A 21,629-nucleotide genomic window follows, 5' to 3' on the forward strand; every position below is an offset into this window, starting at 1 on the left:
GCACTCGTGACAATTGGCATAACCAATCCACATGATAAGGTCAGTCCAATTTTGACGAGTCTCACTACACAAACTATCCTTCATTCCGACAAAGGATCACATAGGCTCTCAAAATGTATTGACATTTATAATGATCCACTGCTTAATACAAAGTAAAAGCCAAATGATGGCCACTCAAAATGTACTGACATCTATAATGATCCATTGCTTAATACAAAGTAAAAGCCAAATGATCTATCAGCAACTTAAATACACACTTGTCACCAATAGGGTATATGAGACAAAAAAGTAAAACAATATGCACAGGGGGAGAGAAAGGGAGAGAGGTGGACAGAGTTTCCCAGGCTCGTGCAGCCGGGGACTCCAGTAAATCTGCCCACTTGTCTGTGTATCAAAATAATGAATAAATGAATCGACTGACATGGCTGTATAATCTACAAGGCGACATGCGACATGCGACAGCCCCACTGTACCATTGTTCTCCATATAGAAATGATGATTGTGTACCTTAATTCAAGAAAATACTAGAAGCTATAGAACACACTGCATTCGCATGCACTTCCAACACATCATACAACCCCAATTTGAAGGGAACTTCCATCTTTGTAAGCCAACCCTCCAAAAAAATACTTGGAAGCTATAGAACACTCTACATTAGCATGCACTTCCAACTCATTATACAACCCCAATTTGAAGGAAACATCATCTTGGTAAGCCAACCCTCCAATCAGCATCCCACCACCAAGACCTACTGCAGCCTCCTGGGAAGTATCACCAGACGTCACGTAGGTATCTCCCATCGTTCTGGAGCTGCTTCACAATGGCTTCTGCTTTGATATTGTTAACCATAGCCTGCCAGCGCATACCATTCCCAGACATAAGCATTTGATATGACTTGCATAATAACCTCCATTTATCAACAAAAATTGACCCTCAAGAGACCTGCTCTTGTATGATAGCATGGAGTGTTCGGTGCACATCTCTGGCCATGCCTTTTGCATCACCGCAGACATAAAGGTAACCTCCATTTGAAAGAATGTCCCAGAGCACCGCACCCTGGTTAAGTTAATCAAATATGTGAGTAACTGTAGATTTTATGAGAAACAAGAAAACCTGACAACTTCCATATACTTGCCTTTTCAGCCATTTTATGTTGGACGTACTCTTTGTTGGGTCCATCCCTAGAAAATGCCAGAGACAGCTCTGTCAGCGTGCCTTTCTCAGCATGCCAAAGAAGCTCCTCTTCATAGATGTAGTCCTGAAAAATCAAGTCTGATTTAGAAAGATAATATCCCATCACAGCAGATGTTCAAGCCAAGAAACAATTTCCAACCATTCAAAAATGGTACCTGCTTCCTTGACCGGCAGCCAAAAAACAGCATCGCAGGTCCCAGATCTTTCCCAGACCCAAGCAAGGCGGCTCTCTCCTGAAACACCGACCAATCTTCAGCAGTAGAAATCACCACACAAGTAAGGCTTGCAAGTGAGTGTCCAGACATCGAACGGACCTGGAGAAATCCCCTGAAAGGCGCCAACCCAGTGCCCGGACCAACCATAATAATTGGTGTTAACGAGTTCTCTGGCAGCTTAAAATTGGACTGCCTCACAAATATGGGTGCCCAGCTACAGTCATTCCCCACCTCAACCGCAGGAAGAGCACACTGTATCAAAAACATGCACAAGTGCAGCGACAATAGAAAAACCATTAGCTGAACACCATAAATCCTCTGCTACTCTACTTGATCTAAAAAGATTCAAGACACAAGACAAGGGTCAAAAGGCATGCAGTGATTTAATGCAGGAAAAGCTGTTCCTTACTTTCATCCATGTGGAGCAAACACCTTTATGTATTCGGCCAGTGGGACTTGGACCATGAACTAAAGCACATGTGACATGTATCCTGCCTGGAGAAAACCTGCAAAACGACATTCCTGGCAGCTCAAGCAGACTAAGACATAACATTGCACCAATCCAAAGTCCTGAACAAAGTAAAAGTTACTTTGGAGAAGAAGAGATCGAATAAAAGCGAGGCTGAAGGCGAGGTGAAATAGCTGCAAAAAAGACCCCAAGAGGAGGCTTTGCAGAGGGAAATTCAGCCATGACCTCTAAAAGGCTTCTTTGACTTGCAACAATCCACTTCTGGTATTTTTCCTGCAAACAGAAAGCACCAAATACCAACTTCAAAGCCTGCAGGCTATTTGTTCACAACAAAGCTAATCAGCACCCATACACACACCAACACACGCACACACACAAGCACAAGCAGCCGCATGTAACCACACACACCAACACATGCATGCACACACACACACAAACCTTTCCTAGAGGAGACGCCAAAAACTTGAGCCCCTCCCTCTCTTCAGGGTCAGATGCATAGGCTGCTAGCGCAAGAAGAGCAGCCTGCATGAATAACGAAACCACACCAGCTCAATGAGAGACAGGATTTAAGGGAAACTTCAATACACACAATGCAAAAGGCCTCAGAAACACTAACTCCTAAAAGATCTACCTTTCGAGGAGGGTTCAGCAGATCAGCATAGCGTGCAAGTGCCATTGCTAGGTCACAAGGTCCAGGGAATGGAGACGGTAGTGCACTCCCACCAAGCAGTGCATCCTTTGCATGTAGCGAAAATATTGTATTCAAAGGAACACCGAGCACTTTGGCAGCTTCCTCGACATTTTCCATTGAGTTCAGCGCATAAACCCCTACATGATCTCCAGTTTCATACCTACAAAGAAAAGTGATTACAAATGTAAGCCTTCCCATTTTTGGACATTATTTACAAAAAGACTTCACAACTAAATTAAGGGATACAACTTACATCACACTTGACCTTGATATATCAAATTCTAAATGAATGCATGAGCGGTCAGATGCTGTCGTGTGCAGTTCTTTGCAAACGGCGACATCAGCTCTGCAATGTCCACCGAATAGATTCAAAAATCCTTTGCATTAAATGAGTAAGAAAGGCAGCACATTGATCACAAGCGCAAAAAGTTGACTACAATAACAGCCAAATGAATGCAAACGCATGAAGAAACCACCATCCCACAAGCACCTACCTGCATGGATGATGAATATCATGAATTTGGCCATTCCTTTTTGTATACATTTCTTCATGCAAGGGTGTCCCAACCTTGTGAATGATTAGTCCATACTCAGGAATAGAGGCCGTGTAAGGATTGGTTACAGTTGGTGAACTATTGTCGGCTACATCCATGAGTAGGGGATCTAGCTTTTGCCACAACTGTTCTCGCCTGCAAGGTGACAATAGCCATTAACATATGCCATCAAATTCACCAGATTAGCTATACGCCATAAAATCAAACATCAGTTACGAACAATCTTGGCGTCAGTTTAAATGTAAAACAGCCGAAATTTGATCTGGTTTATACGAATCCCACTCACAAGGCTTCATTTGAGAAACCTTATATTACATGCAGCTAACATGCCATAAATCCTAGATGTCCGTTGTGTTAAACCCATAGTTGTCAAGTACAATACCGTATGGTTCGTACGATACAATACCGTACAAGAAAATACGGTACGATATAAAAAAATTTCTTGTTGTACGATAAAATACAGTGTTTTAAAAAAATATTTATAAACTTAGGTATTTCCAATTCCAGATATGGAGTATTTTAAAAAGGAGGGAAGTATCATAGTCCAGAGGAAGCTCAAACAGCCATAGATAAGCAAAAAAAAGACCATTACCTCCCAAAAAAAGTAATTTTTTTCTTCTTGGAAAAAAAATTTTAGAAAAATCCGTACGGTATTCCGTACAATAAGCCATCGTACACCGTACGGAAACAACTCTAGTTAAACCCTTGAAGCACATAAAAAATTTTGCAAGTAGCTACTCAAAGTTAAGCTGCAATGGCAACCCTACTCTATGCAATGGTACAAACCTGCTACTGGGGTACATTTACTTTTTTATTTGCTTTCAGCTCTTATAATTTTGAGTCTGCTCAACTTTGCTGGTAGCTTTTTGCTTTTATCTTTCAGCACGATCATAAGTATGTTACAGAGACTCTTGCGTAATATTCCTTCCTAACTTTTCACACGTACAAAGATCGGACTGAGGATAGTCAAATGGCCTCCAAGAGAAGGAAGAGAATGTTGGGTATGGGGGGAGAAGCCTACACACAGACACACACACACACACACACAGAGCTGCAAGGGAGAGAAAAATGAGTGAAGCTCAAGAGTGCTGGAAAAGATGTACTCGATAATGATCTGAAAACGAAAGTACAAGTGAGTACTAAAAGGCCTAGGGCAAAGTGCCCAACACACAAGTGTGTTCACACGGGGAAAAAACCTGTGTCCAGTCACAGGGAAAAAGTGCCCGTGAGTAAGCTGTGTTCACACCTGAACTAGCCGGGAGTGGTCATGACCAACAAACCCCCCTCAAGTGAATGGTGTGAACAGGGACAGGGTGTAGCAGACTACCCTGGAAGAGGCTGTAAGCTTAAAGCTTCGCGGAAAGCTTCAAACTTTTCCCTCGAAAGAGGCTTTGTAAACCCATCTACTATATTGGCATGTGTAGACACATAAGCCAAGTCAATCTCTCCTGCATGGAGCCTTTCCCTAACATAGTGATAGTGAACCTCAATATGCTTTGTGCGGGCATGAAATACTGGGTTTCGTGCAACTGCCAAAGCACTCCGACTGTCAGTGTAAATGGTGGTAGGGGACTGCTATCCAACACCAAGATCGGCTAGAAGGCGTCGTAGCCAAACACATTCCACAGTAGCTGTAAAGGCTGCCCTGTATTCAGCTTCACAACTAGAAGTGGCCACTGTAGGCTGCTTCTTATTGAGCCATGAGATGCATGAGTCACCAAGAAGAAAACAGTTACCACTGGTTGACACTCTCGTGTCATAGCAACCTGCCCAATCACTGTCTGTAAATGCAAGCAAGCATAGTGTAGAAGAACTGCCATAAAACAAGGCAAAGTTTGCAGTGCCTTTGAGATAGCGAAAGACACACTTACACGCTTGCCAATGCATAGTGCTCGGACAATGCATAAATCTGCTCAACTGGGAAACATCATACTGTATGTCCAAACGAGTAGAGCATAAGTAGATAAGGCATCCCATAGCTTGCTGATAGGTAGCAACATCAAAAGGCTCACCAGCATGCTCAAGTGACAGTTTTAGACCTGGTTCCATAGGAGTAGAAACAGGTTTACAATCTGTCATGTGAAAACGCTCAAAGAGCTGCTCAACATATCTGCATTGAGATAACATGATACCACCTCCAAAAGGTATAAACTGTATGCCCAAATAGTAATGTAAATGCCCACAGACATAGTAATGTAAATGCCCCATGTCTGTGACATCAAATGCATGCTGCAAATCAACTTTAAAAGCTGAAATATCACCTTCTTCAGGACCAGTGACGAGCATGTCATCCACATAAAGAATAAGGATGAGAACATTGTTCCCAATGTGGCGTACATAAAGTGTACTCTCAGCTGAACTATTCTGAAACCCTTTGGCAGTCAAGTATGTATGAATTTTGTGGTACCTGTTAGAAGTCATCTCCTGTGTATTTTTATACACCAGGGCCTTTGTTGTGGGTGTGCCCGCCCTTATGAGGTGTTTTCTCATTTTTCCCCACTCCGTATTTTTCCCCCATTTTTCCCTTATTTTTTCCCATTTTTCTGTGGGTTGGGGGGCAGCCTGAGTTGGCAGGAGGATTCAGTTGCTGGCCGACTGCATCAGCATGTTTGTGTTCCCATTCTCGAGCTGGCCGACTGAACTGGATAGGTCGTGGACCCTCAGTGCTGGCCGACTGCTGTTGCAGGTCGTGGATGTCTAGTCGGCCTGCTGTAGAAGGTCGTGGATGTCTAGTCGGCTGCCCTACAGCAGGCCGACTGCTGATGGGGGGGCCATATAAATAGGCCCCCAGCCCCTTGTCATTTTTCGTATCATTTCTCGGGATCTTCTTGTGTATATAGAGCAGAGTTACACGCCTCTATCTTTCTCTCTCTCTCTTGTGCTGTGATTTTCTGCACTGCGTTTTGCTCTTGTGTTCCCAGATCTGGTCATCATCTCTGCTGCGTATTCTGTCATGGTATCAGAGCCTAGGCTCTAGATAGTTCTTGGGATTTGTGTGAGCAAGAGGGGGACTGTTGTGTTGCTGATTGGTGGACTGTTTGGGACTGTTCGGGAAGAGGAGAAGCAAGAGGACGGCGGGCTGATTTGCTGGACAGCCACTTGCAAGTGTTAGTTCTTCTTTGTTCCCACCCACCCACCCACCCTTTTCGAGTACCCTTTTCGAGTACATCCCCGCAATGGCAGATCTGTTTGAGATGGCCGAGAGGCATGTGAAGATCCCGACACTCCCCACGTTCCCAGTGGACCGTCAGTTGGACAGGAACAATTACGGCATATGGAAGGTTATGATGGAATCTGTTCTGGAGTCTTACGACCTCGCTGATTTCGTTGTTGTTGGTGTTCCACGGCTGGAAGTAGAGGAAGGGGAGTTACCGTCGATCCGAAAGGACCGGGAGGCTCAGACACAGATGTGGGATCGTGTCAACGCCAGGGTCCGTTCGTTTATCTTTCTCAACTGCACACCGCAGGTAATCAATCATGTAAAGCATATGACACTGGCCAGAGGTATATGGCAGCATTTGGCCTCTCTTTACAACAGGGTATCGCCCATGAAGAGGATTTCTTTGGAAGTACAAATGCGGGTTATGAGCCCTGCAAAGTCAGCAACGATGCGGGAGCATATTAACAAGCTGTAGGCTCTTCAGCAGGAAGTTCTTTAGGCTGGGAAGGAGATATCGTCAGAGGACATGGCCATAACGTTGCTGTCACACTTGCCCTCTCAGTACTCAGCATTTTACTCGTCTTTGATTACCAGTGGCAGGCTCAGCACCATCATGTGGAAGGAGCTTGTGCCCATGGTCCTAGACCAGGAGGAACGATTCACAAACCCTCCTCAGGGTGGAGGTTCAGAGGCCTTAACTAGCCAACGGTCGAAAGGCCGTAACACGGGCAAAGGGAAGGCTTCATCGGAGAAGTCTTCTGAGAAGAAGTCCGTTACTGACCGCGAGAAAGGCAGAGAGGACCTGTAATGATTGTGGCGAAAAAGGCCACTATTGGAGGCAGTGTCCCAAGCGGAAGACCGAGAAGGGTGAAGATTCCTCAGCAGCAATCATGAAGACTCCGGCTTTTGTGCACCTGGAGGTGGTGGACACTGATGTTTCATTTTCTTCAAGCAGGGAGGAGATTGGAGGACTCTCCGCAACGGATACTCAGGAGTGGATTCTAGATAGTGGTGCTTCCAGGCACATGACTCCTTCCCGTTCCGGTTTACAAGATCTCTGCAGGCTTTCTGGTCACATTCTTACTGGGGATACATCCACTATCCTAGTTCACAGTTAGAGCAGGATGGAGATAGTTCCCAATGGCAGAGGGGGGAAGCATTCCTCCCAGGTGTTGTATGTTCCGTCACTTAGTTTTCATCTGTTGTCAGTGCATCAGGTTTGCAAGACTGGCGTACGGGTGGAGTTTGATGAGCATTTTGTTGCTCTCCGGGACAAAGCAACAGGCCAAGTGGTTTGGGAAGGCGGAGTGGAGAATGGAGTTTACAAGCTTTCAGCGCTCTCTCTCCCAGGTCCTCAGGTTTGTGATGAGTGGCAGTCTAGTAATGGCCACTTAAGTGTGGATACGCTGCAGGTGCAGGCTTTCCGCGACTAGATGGTGGCCAGTAGATGGCAGAAGTTGGCAAGAACTCTCCAGTACTGATGTTGGTAGTTCTTGTGTTCGTCAGTCGGAGGAAACTGAACAGGTAACTTATGCTCTGATGTCTCGTAGTATTCGGGACAAAGAACCTCCTGTAGATGAGGATGTTCTTTCCACGGGGACCTTTCGGAAAGCCAGGCAGGTGGCAGTTGATTACTTGCAGAAGGAGGTGCATACTCCAGGCTTTGTGGTTCCGGATTCAGAGGGGGTGGTTGACAGGTTTCAGAAGGCCTTGCGTGGTCTTCAGCAGGTTTCCAGGACTTGTTTTTGCACCGTAATAGGTGTTGATCCTTGTGAGCAGTGTGATGCCTCTTTGACTCAAAAGCAGAATGGTTCATTGATCTGGTTGATGGACACCAGATTGGACAGGAGATTCCTGACGAAACAGTTGAGCTCATGGTTGCGGATGACTCTTTGGGAGGCAGGATTGCGTTTCCTATGGTTTCTGCGGCATGCGAAGGATCATGGACTCTTGTACACAGAAGAGGGATTGATTGATGGAGTCCGACTCCACGCTTGGAGTGACTCAGTTTGGGGAGGAGATCAGGACACGAGGAGATCTACTTCAGGCCCAGGAGCAGTTTTACGAAGCAGTAAGAGGCAGTCATCTTTTGCCTTGTCGATGACAGAGGCAGAGTACCGGGCTGCTTGTGATGCTGCTTGTGAGGTGGTAAGGATGCAGAGGTTGCATTGCAGGTTTGGGCTTCCACTGGAGGAACCCATGGTCATCCAGAGGCACTTTGTTCGTGAACAGATCGTTGCTGATGACATCTTGCTAGAGTTCTGTTCGACGGAGGACAGTACGGTGGACCTCTTCACGAAGTCGCTATCTCAGGATTTGCTCAGGTGGCTCCCCAGCTACCTGTGGTTGGTTTCACAGCCAGGAGCTGAGAGGGGGTGTTAGAAGTCATCTCCTGTCTATTTTTATACACCAGGGCCTTTGTTGTGGGTGTGCCCGCCCTTATGAGGTGTTTTCTCATTTTTCCCCACTCTCCGTATTTTCCCCCCATTTTTTCCTTATTTTTTTCCATTTTTTTTGCGGCTTGGGGGGCAACCTGAGTTGGCAGGAGGATCCAGTTGCTGGCCGACTGCATCAGCATGTTTGTGTTCCCATTCTAGAGCTGGCCAACTGAACTCGACAGGTCGTGGACCCTCACTGCTGGTCGACTACTGTTGCAGGTCGTAGATGTCCAGTCAGCTGCCCTACAGCAGGCCGACTGCTGATGGGAGGGCCATATAAATAGGCCCCCAGTCCCTTGTCATTTTTTGTATTATTTCTCGGGATCTTCTTGTGTATATAGAGCAGAGTTACACGCCTCTATCTCTCTCTCTCTTGTGCTGTGATTTTCTGCACTGCGTTTTGCTCGTGTTCCCAGATCTGGTCATCATCTCTGCTGCATATTCTGTCAGTACCAAGCACGAGGAGCCTGTTTAAGACCATACAGTGCTTTAGGTAAACGGCATACTTTATTTTCTGCACCTTTTTGAACAAAGCCAAGAGGCTGAGACACATAAACTTCCTCCTGCAAATCGCCATTCAAAAAAGCAGTTTTAACATCCAACTGATGTACATGCCACTGCTTGTGGGCAGCCAATGCAATAACAGTACGTATGGTAGTCATACGTGAAGTGGGAGCAAAGGTCTCCTCATAGTCAATGCCCTTACGTTGGGCATACCCTTTGGCGACCAAGCGAGCCTTATGGCGATCAACTGAACCATCAGGCTTACGCTTAAGTTTGAAAGCCCATTTTGTGCCAATAGCACGCTTGCCCGGGGGCAAGTCACATAACTCCCAAGTACCGTTTTTGTCAATGGAGTCTAACTCTGAACGCATGGCTGCCACCCAATGGTCATTCTCCAATGCATCAACATGAGAAATGGGTTCCTCATTACAAGTGGTGGCAACAAGAGCTGTATCCACATAATGTGAAGATGCATGGCGAGAAGCAGCACGTGTACGACCTGGCATAAATGTAGACTGTTTGCTATCACGTTAAGTGTCAACCAGCCATCTAGGAACAATTTTTGACTTCCTAGTATCTGCATATTCCTCTGCCAATGCATCACCCAAGGTATCCTAATCAATCTGAGGCATTTCAAGATCAATTTGAGGCATGTTCAGCTGCTGAATTTGCTGGTTTTCAGCAGGCATAGGTGGCTGTAAATGAGCTAAAACTGACTCTACATTGTCCACATTTGAATTGAATAAAGGCAACAAAGTATCAAAGACATCTTCTGGCCCAATAGACGGCTGTTTGGTACATGAGACGAGTGGTTGAGATGCATATTCGTCAAAGATAACATCTCTTGACACAATGATCTTGCCTGTATTAGGCACATAGAGTTTGTATCCTTTACTCTCAGTACTATAACCAATGAAAATGCATTTGATTGCCTTTGCATCAAGCTTGTGTCTTTGTTGTGTGGGCACATGCATATATGCCAAACACCCAAAGACTCTCATATGAGTCACCACTAGAATCCTGCCATTCCATGCTTCATAGGCAGGTTTAGATTTCAAGGCTTTAATGGGACAACGGTTAAGCACATAATTGGCACACATAACCACCTCAAGCCAAAACTTACTGGGCAGATCCTTGCTTTTGGGCATGCAACGTGCCATCTCCATGAGTGTACGATTACGTCTCTCTGCAACTCCATTTTGCTGAGGAGTATAGGGGGTAGTACACTGATGAGAAATACCATGTAACTGCATGTAAGCTGTGAACTCATTTGAAAAATATTCACCCCCTCGCATAGTCACAAGGGACGGGGGACGGTGACGGGGGACGGGGACGGGGACGGGACGGGGGACGGCCATAAGTAGGGAACGGGGACGGGGGAGGGAACGGCACTCAAAAAATAATTTTTTTTAAAAATTTTCTACTCTGCACTTATTCTACTTTGGAAGCACATCAAAATGAGCACAAATTTACACTAAAATGCTAAGATTTTGAGTCAAAGATAATAATTAAGTAGATACAAAATGAGTCATGACTCAAGAGTCAGGACTCAGGAGCCTTAAGGAGGCAAAATACAAGGACGGACTCAAATGAGTCAATGACAAAAAAGTGCTGAAGACTAGAGGCTAGAGGCTAGAGCTAAGTAGTAAGGCCCATGAATCATGATCCATGAATGATCATCCACATGAAGTGCTCGCCTCATGGTCATGGGTAGCTTGTGCGGCTGCCAAAGAAGCATCAAGCTCATCCTCAGTCTCATCCTCACTGGCATGCTGCTCCTGCACCTCATCCTCCCGTTGCTCTTCTTGTTGACTCATCTCCCACTCGGTGAAGGAATCTGCCTTCTTGGTCATGCTCTTGCAAAGCATTCGCAAGTTCGCGCTGACGAAGACAAGGTCATTGGCACGCTCTACCCCGAGTCGGTTCCTCTTCCTAGAGGCAATGTGGCTGTAGGTACTCCAAAGTTGCTCCAAGCAAGAGGAGCTGACGGCCTGGCTAAGTATGCGGATGGCAAGCTGCTGCAGCTCCGGTCCATCTGAACCAAAGTCCTCCCACCATAGAGCAGCACCAACTTTGGAGCGGTCAACCTGTGCATCATGACAGCCATAGGAGCCATGAAACGACCTGTACATCGAAAGCTGGTCCCTGATCTTGCGCCTAACCGATGCATCAGGCACAAGACGATCCAAGATGATCCTCCATCCAGCGCTCACCTCCCGGTCGCTCTCCTGCTTGTTGCCTTGGAATTCTGGGTCCACCACATAAGCTGCTGCATGCAATGGAGAGTAGTAGGAATTCCACCTTCCTAGACACAAGGCATGGATCTCCTCGTATCTGTCTTCGTCAGGCACGAAGTCTTTCAACTTCTCTATCATGCGATCCATGGCCTCGTAGACCTTGCCTATGCATGGCTGCATAGCGTCTACAATCCTCAACAGGTGGACTATGGGCCTCACCATAGCATCTGTGGTCTTCACACGCTCCCACCAAGAGGCGTCATCCGCCCGTAGCCTACACTCTTGGCCAGTGTTTGTATGGGACTCTTGCATGGCGACAAACTCGTCGCTAAGGAAAAGCCCCCTCAAAGCACCACTACAATCCTTCAACCGGCCCAACATGAGAAAGTTGTAGGCGAACCGGGTGTCGGAATATTTGAGAAGAGAGAGACAGGACCTCTTGTTGAACTCATGCCGAAGTCTTTGGTGGTTGAGGACAAAGGAGACCATGGTGTTGGCCTCCTCAATGAGCGGGCTGATCCATGGTAATGCCCCGATGTCCTTGAGGAGGTTGTTTAGGCAATGAGCCATACAAAAGGACACCGTGACATGTCCATACATACCTTGGAGAATAGCTCCCGCCGCCCTATTGGAAGGCTCCCCATCCGCAACAAAGCCGACTACATGCTCGGGGCCAACGATCTCCATGGTGGTAGCCCACTCCGCCGCAAGCACATCCGCGCTCTTCCCAGTGCCGGATGCATCATGAGATGAGATGAAGTACATCTCTCCACGGGAATATGCAACCATGCCGTGAATACTCCTCTTGCGGGTGTCACTCCATCCATCCACAATGAGGGAGACTCCGTTCCTCTCCCATTGCCGCTTTGTGTTGTCGGCCGCTTGCTCTACAATGCGCTTCTCCTTGTCGAGCAATGTAGTGCGCAAGCTCTCGGATGAGGGGGGCGTATAGGTTGAGCCATACTCCCCAATCTTCTTAACCATTACCTTGAAGTATTCCAACCTATTCAAGAAAGTAATTTACTAATGAGAAGGAGACTAGGATGATGAAAACATGAATGATGAATTGGCAATGATCGATTGCACTTACCTAGCCGCTTGAAAGGCAATGTGGTCGTGGAAGAAGAAGCGGGCCACCGCCATATCCACCTCCTCCTTCAACTTGGGGTTCCAATTCTCCCCAAGTGTAGATTGTCGCCGTGGGCCACGTAATGATTGAGAGGCCGTGGAGATGGAGGGTGCCGGTGTCGTGGATGGAGTAACATTCCGACTTGATGGCGAAGGTGATGGTGTGCATGATCCCGATCCACCACATGACTCCATGGTAGAGGCTTGAGTTCCTCTCCCCATCGTCGCGGGATCCACGGCCACTCGTGGTGTCCTTCTTGTCGCTTCGACCGCTTCGTAGACGCTAAGCTTGTCAAGAAGTTCCCGTCTCTTCTCGGGCGTGACATTCGTGCAAAACCTCACCTCATGCCCACTCTCATGCAAGAGGTGGGCTCGCACTTTGTCGGCGCCACCCGTTCGCCGGTACGGGCAAAGCTTGCATACCCATGGCCGAGAACCGCCTCCATGAACGGATGTGGTGTAGTTTACCTCCTCCCACCATGTCCATCCCGTTGTCCTTATACGAGAAGCCCCGGCACGTGAGGAGGATGCCATGGTTGAAGATGGCTTGCCGCTTGACTCTTGAGCCTTGAGGAGTGAGAGAGAGAGAGAGAGAGAGAGAGAGAGCCTTGAGGAATGAGAGAGAGAGAGAGAGAGAGAGAGAGAGCCTAGACGCTTGGAAGTTGGAAGAGTCAAGACTCAAGAGGCTTGAGGGAGAGGTGAGAGCCTAGGCCCTAGAGCTTGGAACTTGGAAGTTGGAAGAGACTCGAGAGAACTTGAGAAGATTCAAGAAGCTTGAGCAATGAGCAATGAACTTGTGTGTGGCAGCTTGTAGCCTTGTAGAGGTGGGCTCTTATATAGATAGGCAAGAGAGAGAGAGGGCCAAGGCCCAACAGCCATAAACGGCTAGTAGAGCCCAAGCCCAACAGCCATAAACGGCTACAGTGGGGCAGGCACGCAGCACGCAGGCGCAACGGCCAGAAACGGGCGCAACGGCCAGAAACGGGCAGGCGCAACGGCTATCTGCCGTCCCCCGACAGCCGTCCCCGACAGCCGTCCCTACGCCGTCCCCGGTTTGAAACGCCAGACAGGGGACGTCCGTCCGTCCCCGTCCGTCCCCGTCCCTGCGCCGTCCCGTGTCGGCGTCCCCGCGTTCCTAGGCGCCGTCCCCTGTGACTATGCCCCCTCGATCTGTACGCAATGTGACAAGCTTGTGTCCACATGCATTTTCAGCCATGGGACGGAAGTCTCTGAAAGCTGCAAAGGCACCTGACTTCATTTTAAACCATACACCCAACAAAACCGAGTGTAGTCATCAATGAACGTGATGAAGTACAAGTGTCCTCCAAAAGATGGAGCCCTCATGGGGCCACAAAGATCACTATGAACAAGCTGTAATGGTCGGACAGCCCTCATAGCCTCATCTTTAGGAAAGAAAATGGAGTAAGAGGCATCATTGGCACACATAACTATGCCACCTGCAGGTGAATCCTGCAAATTGGCAAAGAGATCTCTGCAAGAAGTATGTGCTTAGAAGCACCACTGTCAAAGTACCAATCTCCAACTGAGATAGACATACAAGAAGCAGGCAAACAGCATGTAACCACTAATGCATATCCCTCATGAGCAAAGTTTTTCCTCTTCTTTAGTGTCCACAGTAGCAGCCAAACCTTGCTGCTGCTTTTTCTTTTCACTCTCAATGCGCTTCCTACATTCCTCAATAAGATGGCCAGGTTTTCTACAATAGTTGCATCTCTTCTTTTTCTTGTTGTCACCCTCTTTAGACGAGGTAGAATCTGAATGGGCATGTGGTTTGCCCTTAGGTTTACCACTAGATGAAGCCCCAGATTTACCTTTGTTTCGATCAAAGACACCAAATGCTTGATCAACAGAAAGCATAGTGGTCCTATTAGAACGAGACTGCTCCTCCTGCAGTAAGGGAGTCACCAACTCATCAAAGGTATACAAGTTTGGATTACCCTTCATGAGTAGACGAAGAGTAGTAGCAAAACCCTGATAGGATTCTGGCAAACCCTGAAGCACTGTAGATACAAGTGAACCATCTGGAATGACCTCATCAATATTGATGAGCTGTTCTCGCAAATCCTTGATGCGGGTAAGGAACTTATCCATTGAGTCACCTTCATCCATATGCTCAGACTCAATCTTCTTGCGAAGATAGGCAACACGGGCCTCATTGCGAACCTGATACAAAGAAGCAAGTACATCCCATGCACCCTTAGAAGAGGTGCATGAACGAATGTGCGGTATAACCTGCCTTCTGCATGAGAGGGCAATCAAAGCATGTGCCTGAGCATCCTTGGCATCCCATCTGAGCTGTTCTGGAGTGGGTGGCAAAGGCACAGAAGATGTAGCACCACATGAAGATACATCATCACTTGCATCCATGGTTCCTGAAGTACTTGCTGCTCGTGCAGGAGCAATGGGCCTGACATCAACCCCTGATACATAAACCCACAAATTCTTTGCAACAAGTACATGTTTCATCATGTATGCCCACATAGGATAGTTGGTGCCATCCAACTTATCCTCAACGGAAAGCATACCAAATAAGTCACCAGTATTACCAGACATGGTGGTCACAAGTGTGTTCAACAAGTAGTAATGCTGCAATAATGCTGTAATTTCCAAAAATTTGGAGGAAATGCTCCAATGCCAACCAAATGTGCCTGCAATACCCAAAATTGCCTGCAAATAGTGCCAATTTCTGCAAAATCCCCAAATTTCTAGTGCAATTATAAATCAAATCTGCTGAAGTCAATGCCAATGTGTGCCAATTTTGCAATTGCAAGCTCAATTGTAAAAAGCCCCAAAAATAATGCCATTAATTTGCTAATTATCTAGCAATTTCTGAATTTTTGAAAAATTGCAGAAAAAATCAGTAAGAAAATTACTCAGTTTGCATTGGGGGCCTTCAACAAGGCAGGCTACAGGTCCAGTCGGCACACAGCAGTACAGGCAAGTACATATACGGACACAACGGGTACTGTCACAGCTGGCGCAGGGCATTCGGGAAGTCAAGAGGTAGCGGTGGCAGCTGTACAATGTAGCTGGTACAATCGGGCGAAGCAAGGGCGGCGAGTACCGTCGGCGGCGTGGCAAATCTGACACAGTCAGGCGAAGCAAGGGTGGCGAGTGCAATCGACGGAGGCGTAGATATGAGGCACAAGCGTAGGTACAAGGCGACGGCGGAGGCGCAAGCGATGCAAGTACAGTCGGCACAAGCGACGCAGCGAACTGGGAGGCACGAAGTGCAGTCAGCGGGAGGCGACAGCACAAGTCGCCGACAGAGTGTACGGAGCAGCAACAGTCGACGGCGCAATACAAGTAAGTACACAAGGCGGGCGCAGTACGGCGGTGACCTGTTCGGGCAGTGGCTTCAGGCGAGCTCTAGGCATGCGCACTACATTGCTCGAGAAGGAGAAGCGCATCGTAGAGCAAGCGGCCGACAACACAAAGCGGCAATAGGAGAGAAACGGAGTCTCCCTCATTGTGGATGGATGGAGCAACCCCCGCAAGAGGAGTATTCATAGCGTGGTTGCATATTCCCGCGGAGAGATGTACTTCATCTCATCTCATTATGCATCCAGCACCAAAAAGAATGCAGATGTGCTTGTGGCGGAGTGGGCTACCACCATGGAGATCATTGGCCCTTGAGCATGTAGTGGGCTTTGTTGCTGATGAGGAGACTTCGAATAGGGCGATGGGAGCTATCCTCCAAGGTATGTATGGACATGTCACTGTGTCCTTTTGTATGGCTCATTGCCTAGACAACCTCCTCAAGGACATAGGGGCATTGCCATGGATCAGCCCGCTCATTGAGGAGGCCAACAGCATGGTCTCCTTTGTCTTCAACCACCGACGACTTCGACATGAGTTCAACAAGAGGTCCTCTCTCTCTCTCCTCAAATATTCCAACACCCGGTTTGCCTCCAACTTCCTCATGTTAGGCCGGTTGAAGGATTGTGGCGGTGCTTTGAGGAAGCTTTTCCTTAGCAACGAGTTTATCGACATGCAAGAGTCCCGTACAAACACCGGCTGAGTGTAGGTTACGAGCGGATGACGCCTCTTGGTAGGAGAGTGTGAAGACCACCACGGATGCTATGGTGAGGCCCATAGTCCACCTATTAAGGATTTTAGATGCTAGGCAAGGTCTACAAGGCCATGGATCGCATGATAGAGAAGTTGAAAGACTTCGTGCCTGACGAAGATAAATACGAGGAGATCCATGCCTTGTGTCTAGAAAGGTGGAATTCCTACTACTCTCCATTGCATGCAGCAGCTTATGTGGTGGACCCAAAATTCCAAGGCAACAAGCAGGAGAGCGACCGAGAGGTGAGCGCTGGGTGGAGGATCATCTTGGACCGTCTTGTGCCTGATGCATCGGTTAGGCACAAGATTAGGGACCAGCTTTCCATGTACAGGTCATTTCATGGCTCCTATGGTTGTCATGATGCACAGATTGACCGCTCCAAAGTTGGTGCCGCTCTATGGTGGGAGGACTTTGGTTCGGATGGACCAGAGCTACAATTGGCCATTTGCATACTTAGCCAGGCTGTCAGCTCCTCTTGCTTGAAGCAACTTTGGAGCACTTATAGCCACATTACCTCTAGGAAGAGGAACCGACTCGGGGTAGAGCGTGCCAATGACCTTGTCTTCGTTAGCGCGAACTTGCGAATGCTTTGCAAGAGCGTGACCAAGAAGACAAATCCCTTCACCGAGTGGGAGATGAGTCAACAAGAAGAGCAACAAGCGGATGAGGTGCAACATCAGCATGCCAGTAAGAATAAGCTTAATGTTCCTTTGGCACAAGCTACCCATGACCATGAGGCGAGCACTTCACGTGGATGATCATTCATGGATCATGATTCATGGCCCATGGGCCTTACTACTTAGCTCTAGGCTTTAGCACTTTTGAGTCTTTCCATGCTTTAGCCTTTTTAAGTTTTTCGTCCTTCCATGTATTGTGCCTCCTTAAGGCTTAGTCCTAACTCTTGAGTCACGACTCATTTTGTATCTACTTAATTATTAATACAATCAACCGTCAACGCCTTCACTCTTTGATCGGTGTATTTTGTTAATACGAATCAAAAGCTTACCATTTTAGTGTAAATTTGTGCTCATTTTGATATACTTCCAAAGTAGAATAAGTGTAGAGTAGAAAAACTTTTAAAAAATGTATTTTTTAAGTGTCGTTCTCTCCCATCCCCGTTCCCTACTTATTGCCAACATGCATCCCGTTCCCGTTCCCATCCCCGTCCCCCGTCCCTTGTGACTATGAAATCATGAAGTAGAAATGTGCACGTTCAAGGCAGCTTTTGGCTGCCTAAGCAGCCAAGCCAAGGATTCCTATGTTGATGATGCAAAGATGAAGAGGAATGCAAGCAGTATTGTAAAAACAATCTCGATGAAGACAACATGTTTTGATAGAGAGAGTATGAATGAAGTATTATCCCATGTTTTCAACAATCTTCATATTGCACCATATATTGGGGATCACGATTCACAATCTTCTGTAGATTTAGTCCCCAGGAACTCCTCACCAATATAGCACATTATACAGTTATATAACACTATATATATAGCAATGTATAGTGGCACTATACGACTATATAGTACTTCATACACTATATAACACCATTTATTAGCATTGATAGTCCTACGTACTATATAGCACTATGTAGTACTACATAACACTACATATACTATTACTTTATAGTACTATATAGTGTTATAGTTATATATATAACACTATTGCTATATAGCACACATATAGTTATACAACACTATTGCTATACAACACTATAACATAAACCACAGGCAGACATTCCAACATAGCTATCTAGTAGTGCTGTATAGCAGGGCTAGTTTTATGCATATTAGTAGTCTTAAATAGCACACTTCTCTTAGTGTACATATGACAAAGCATGTGTTGCATAACTTATGAACCCTATAACCACAAATGTGCTAGCAGCAACAGGCAGAAGCAGAGGCATGTATGGAGCAGCAGGTTGAAATTGAGCAGCCTATAGGCAATCAACTTAATCTCATCCGTTCACACATTTACAGATGAATTCAACATTTACAAGCTTAACAGATTCTCATTTTTTCAATAAAACACGCACTGCAGCGACAATTTCAGATTGCAAGTAACAACAATCTACTGTTCCAAACTGTAGGCTCCTCAGGTTGCCATGCCTATTCTATGTGACAGAAAACAATGGGGGCATACCATGCTGCAAAATCATCTTCGAGGCACTGATCATCATCCCCAAGCCCACAGTCCACCAACTGCTTGGCACCTGCACATATCGGCAACCTTTAATACACTTTAATATTAATAGCAGTTGGTCCTTCACTAACCATCAACCTGGACAAGAAGTTTACCATGCTTTGCCAGTGCCTCATCAACCATCTTCGCCACCTGCAATATCATTGCAAACCAAGTAAATGAGTCAACCACGATAAATAAGATATCACCAACACCATGAATGAGCTCTCCTGCCTGGCCTTCTGAAGTAGATGCCACACCTTATTAAAGTGCTCATACTGCCGGTTTCCAAGACCAAAAACAGCATACGACAGATGCAAGGACCAATCTCCATGGTCCTCTTTCCCCTGAAATCAAATAAGCATCCAAGTCGGTATATAAGCTCACCACAAGCAGAATCTCAACCTCCAGAGAATGCACTTAATGACAATTGTAAAGCACTGTAAAATCATCATCCCTCCATGAAAAGATTCTGGGGAATAACAACTTAAAAGAGTTGCTGATACACTCCATCACTGATGCTATTTATAATTTCACAGTACCTCAACTAACCATTTGTAGAATCTCGCAGCATTATCAGTGGGTTCTCCATCACCATACCTGATTTGCAAAACGGAATAGAACCTTCATTATGCTTCACAAACAATGGATTTTTGAAACGTTTTGCATACACAAGATTAACGTAAATAGATAAGTACGTGGCAAGTGCAAATAGAGCAAGCGTGTCCTTCTCCAGCTTCTCTTTATATTGATCATCATCTGCACCATAATCGTCCTGCAAATAGGGAAGGAGAATGGTAGCATGAAACTGCTAATAGGGTACCAACACCAGTAAATAAAGAAAATGGCCACCCAAATGGAAAGTTGTGCATGCCTACATGTTAAAGCTTACCAAGTCGATTACTTTGAAGACCACTCTGTCACCGTATCTAGACCGACCTTCCTCTGCAAGCGCCTGAGGGCATGCCAAACCCCACACCACAATGATTACTGAGATGGTAGTATCAGAAACATGAGTGAATTGCAGAATAAATGTTGAGGTAAGCCAGCCAAGAAAACTTAATTAGAGCATAAGGGAGTGATTTACCTTGGCAAAACCTTCAGCCGTTCCTGTTTGAGTTCCATAGAATACTGCAACTTTCTTCTTGGTAGGGTCCTCTGGCTCAGGCTCTGGCTGGGAAAGCTGTGTGGGCAGCTTTGCAGGGGCCGATTGCACAAAAGACTGGGAGAGCTTCCCACTGGTGCGGCGCCAGAGGAGAAGGGCGATGGACAGCAGCAGGGCAGCTGCAGAAACACCAAAGGCCACCAAGAGAGAGCTCTCTGAAATACTTGTGAAAGGGCCTATCTTCACCTTTGCCAATTCGTCCGAGCTTCCCACCAGAGAAAGCAGGTAGTCCAAATGGGACCTTGCCATGATCCCAGTTTCCACAGAATTGCAGCTGATGCTCGCATCCCCTTGCATTTTTCAAGTCTTCCTGTGCTATAGATATGGTGAAGCACCTTGTCTTTGTTGAAAAACCCTAGAAAGGATAGGATCTGGTGACTCTAATTGACCGCCGACAAAAAGAGGGAGTAGTTAGGAGGCGCCCACAACAGCCCAACGAAGCATTTGGGCGCCCAGTAAAAGACGCAAAAAGAACTGGCAAAATAGAGATGGCGAAGCGATTCGAGAGCCCATATCAAGCCTGAAAGACACAGAGATGCTCTCTCTCTCTCTCTCTCTCTCTCTCTCTCTCTCTCGTGGGGGCGCCCAGAACAACAATGGAGTAATTGGGCGCCTACAAGAACAGCGGCGATTGGGCGCCTCTGTCTTGCGCGCGACTGCTACAAATCTCTCTCTCTCTCTCTCTGTGTGTGTGTATAGAGTAGCATATACGAGGGCCGGGCAACCTGTTGTGGCTCGTGGAGATTCTACGCAGCGATGTAAGAACTTTGGGTTTGGAGGGTTTCTGCCCGCATGTAGCGCACAGGAGCATGCCGGGTGCCCCAAAGAGAATGGATGGCTTTTGTCCTGTCTCGGTGATTCACTAGCCCAAAATAGTCATTCTTTCTGACACAGATGGTGGTCACACCTTCCTCAACTTCTGCACCTTTTCATTTTTACCTGTAAATTTTAATTTCTCAAAATCTGCAACATTCAAGGCATCTTTAGCTCAAAAAATTACAAAGTTTGGACCAAAAAAACCTTGAAATTTTTAAGGGTCCTTCGAAACATTTGTTCTTCTGCGAACACTCGGTCACTTCGATTCCCTTTCCAATTTGGTTGGTGTGCATTCTTTGTTATTCTTGATAAACATGCTTTTTTGACAAGAGATTGGTTATTGGATTAAAGTCACCTTGTAGACTTTGTTCGGCGTGGGGGTTCAAATTGGGGTTCTCTTCTCTCACTTCCATTCCCTTGCCAAGTTGGTTGGTGTGCACTCTTTGTTACTATTGATAAACAAGATATTTTTTTGCGAGAGATTTGTTATTGAATTAAATTCACCTTGTAGACTTGTTCGGGGTCAAGGTTCAAACCCGGGTTCTCTTCTCAGGAACCAACAAGTCACACCAACTCTACCCAACCCAACTCTCATGGCCAACTCGACCCGACTATGCATGCCATGTCTTGTTTATAACTCCACTTGTGGGATCCATTCATTTACCGATGTACTTTTTCATTATTAATAATAAACAAGTTGTAAATACCATTTGAAAAAGAGTATCCTACCATTAACATAAGGAACCCTCTTTAAAATTTTAAAGTTTTGGTTATACTTCATTGAAAG

At 46.4% G+C, this 21,629-nt stretch overlaps 1 protein-coding gene across 1 annotated transcript; it reads right to left on the bottom strand.

Moving 5' to 3' along the window:
• Positions 1-263: 263 nt before the first annotated feature.
• Positions 264-20,935, bottom strand: LOC147629225 (NADPH--cytochrome P450 reductase-like). The gene is made up of 18 exons (XM_086812482.1): positions 19,949-20,935; positions 19,754-19,816; positions 19,560-19,636; positions 19,404-19,461; positions 19,122-19,208; positions 18,978-19,014; positions 18,823-18,892; positions 3,064-3,258; positions 2,823-2,915; positions 2,510-2,729; positions 2,317-2,400; positions 2,000-2,151; positions 1,819-1,915; positions 1,509-1,661; positions 1,350-1,427; positions 1,136-1,258; positions 943-1,056; positions 264-852 (listed from the first exon to the last, which is right to left on the bottom strand). The coding sequence occupies exons 1-18, from the start codon at positions 20,321-20,323 to the stop codon at positions 772-774; spliced, it is 2,157 nt and encodes a 718-aa protein (XP_086668608.1). The 5' UTR covers positions 20,324-20,935; the 3' UTR covers positions 264-771.
• Between the last annotated feature and the right edge of the window lie 694 nt (positions 20,936-21,629).

The sequence above is a fragment of the Cibotium barometz genome, chromosome 18, assembly GCF_041138505.1.
Source record: "Cibotium barometz isolate CiBa-2024 chromosome 18, ASM4113850v1, whole genome shotgun sequence".
In the NCBI taxonomy this organism is placed as follows: Eukaryota; Viridiplantae; Streptophyta; class Polypodiopsida; order Cyatheales; family Cibotiaceae; genus Cibotium; species Cibotium barometz.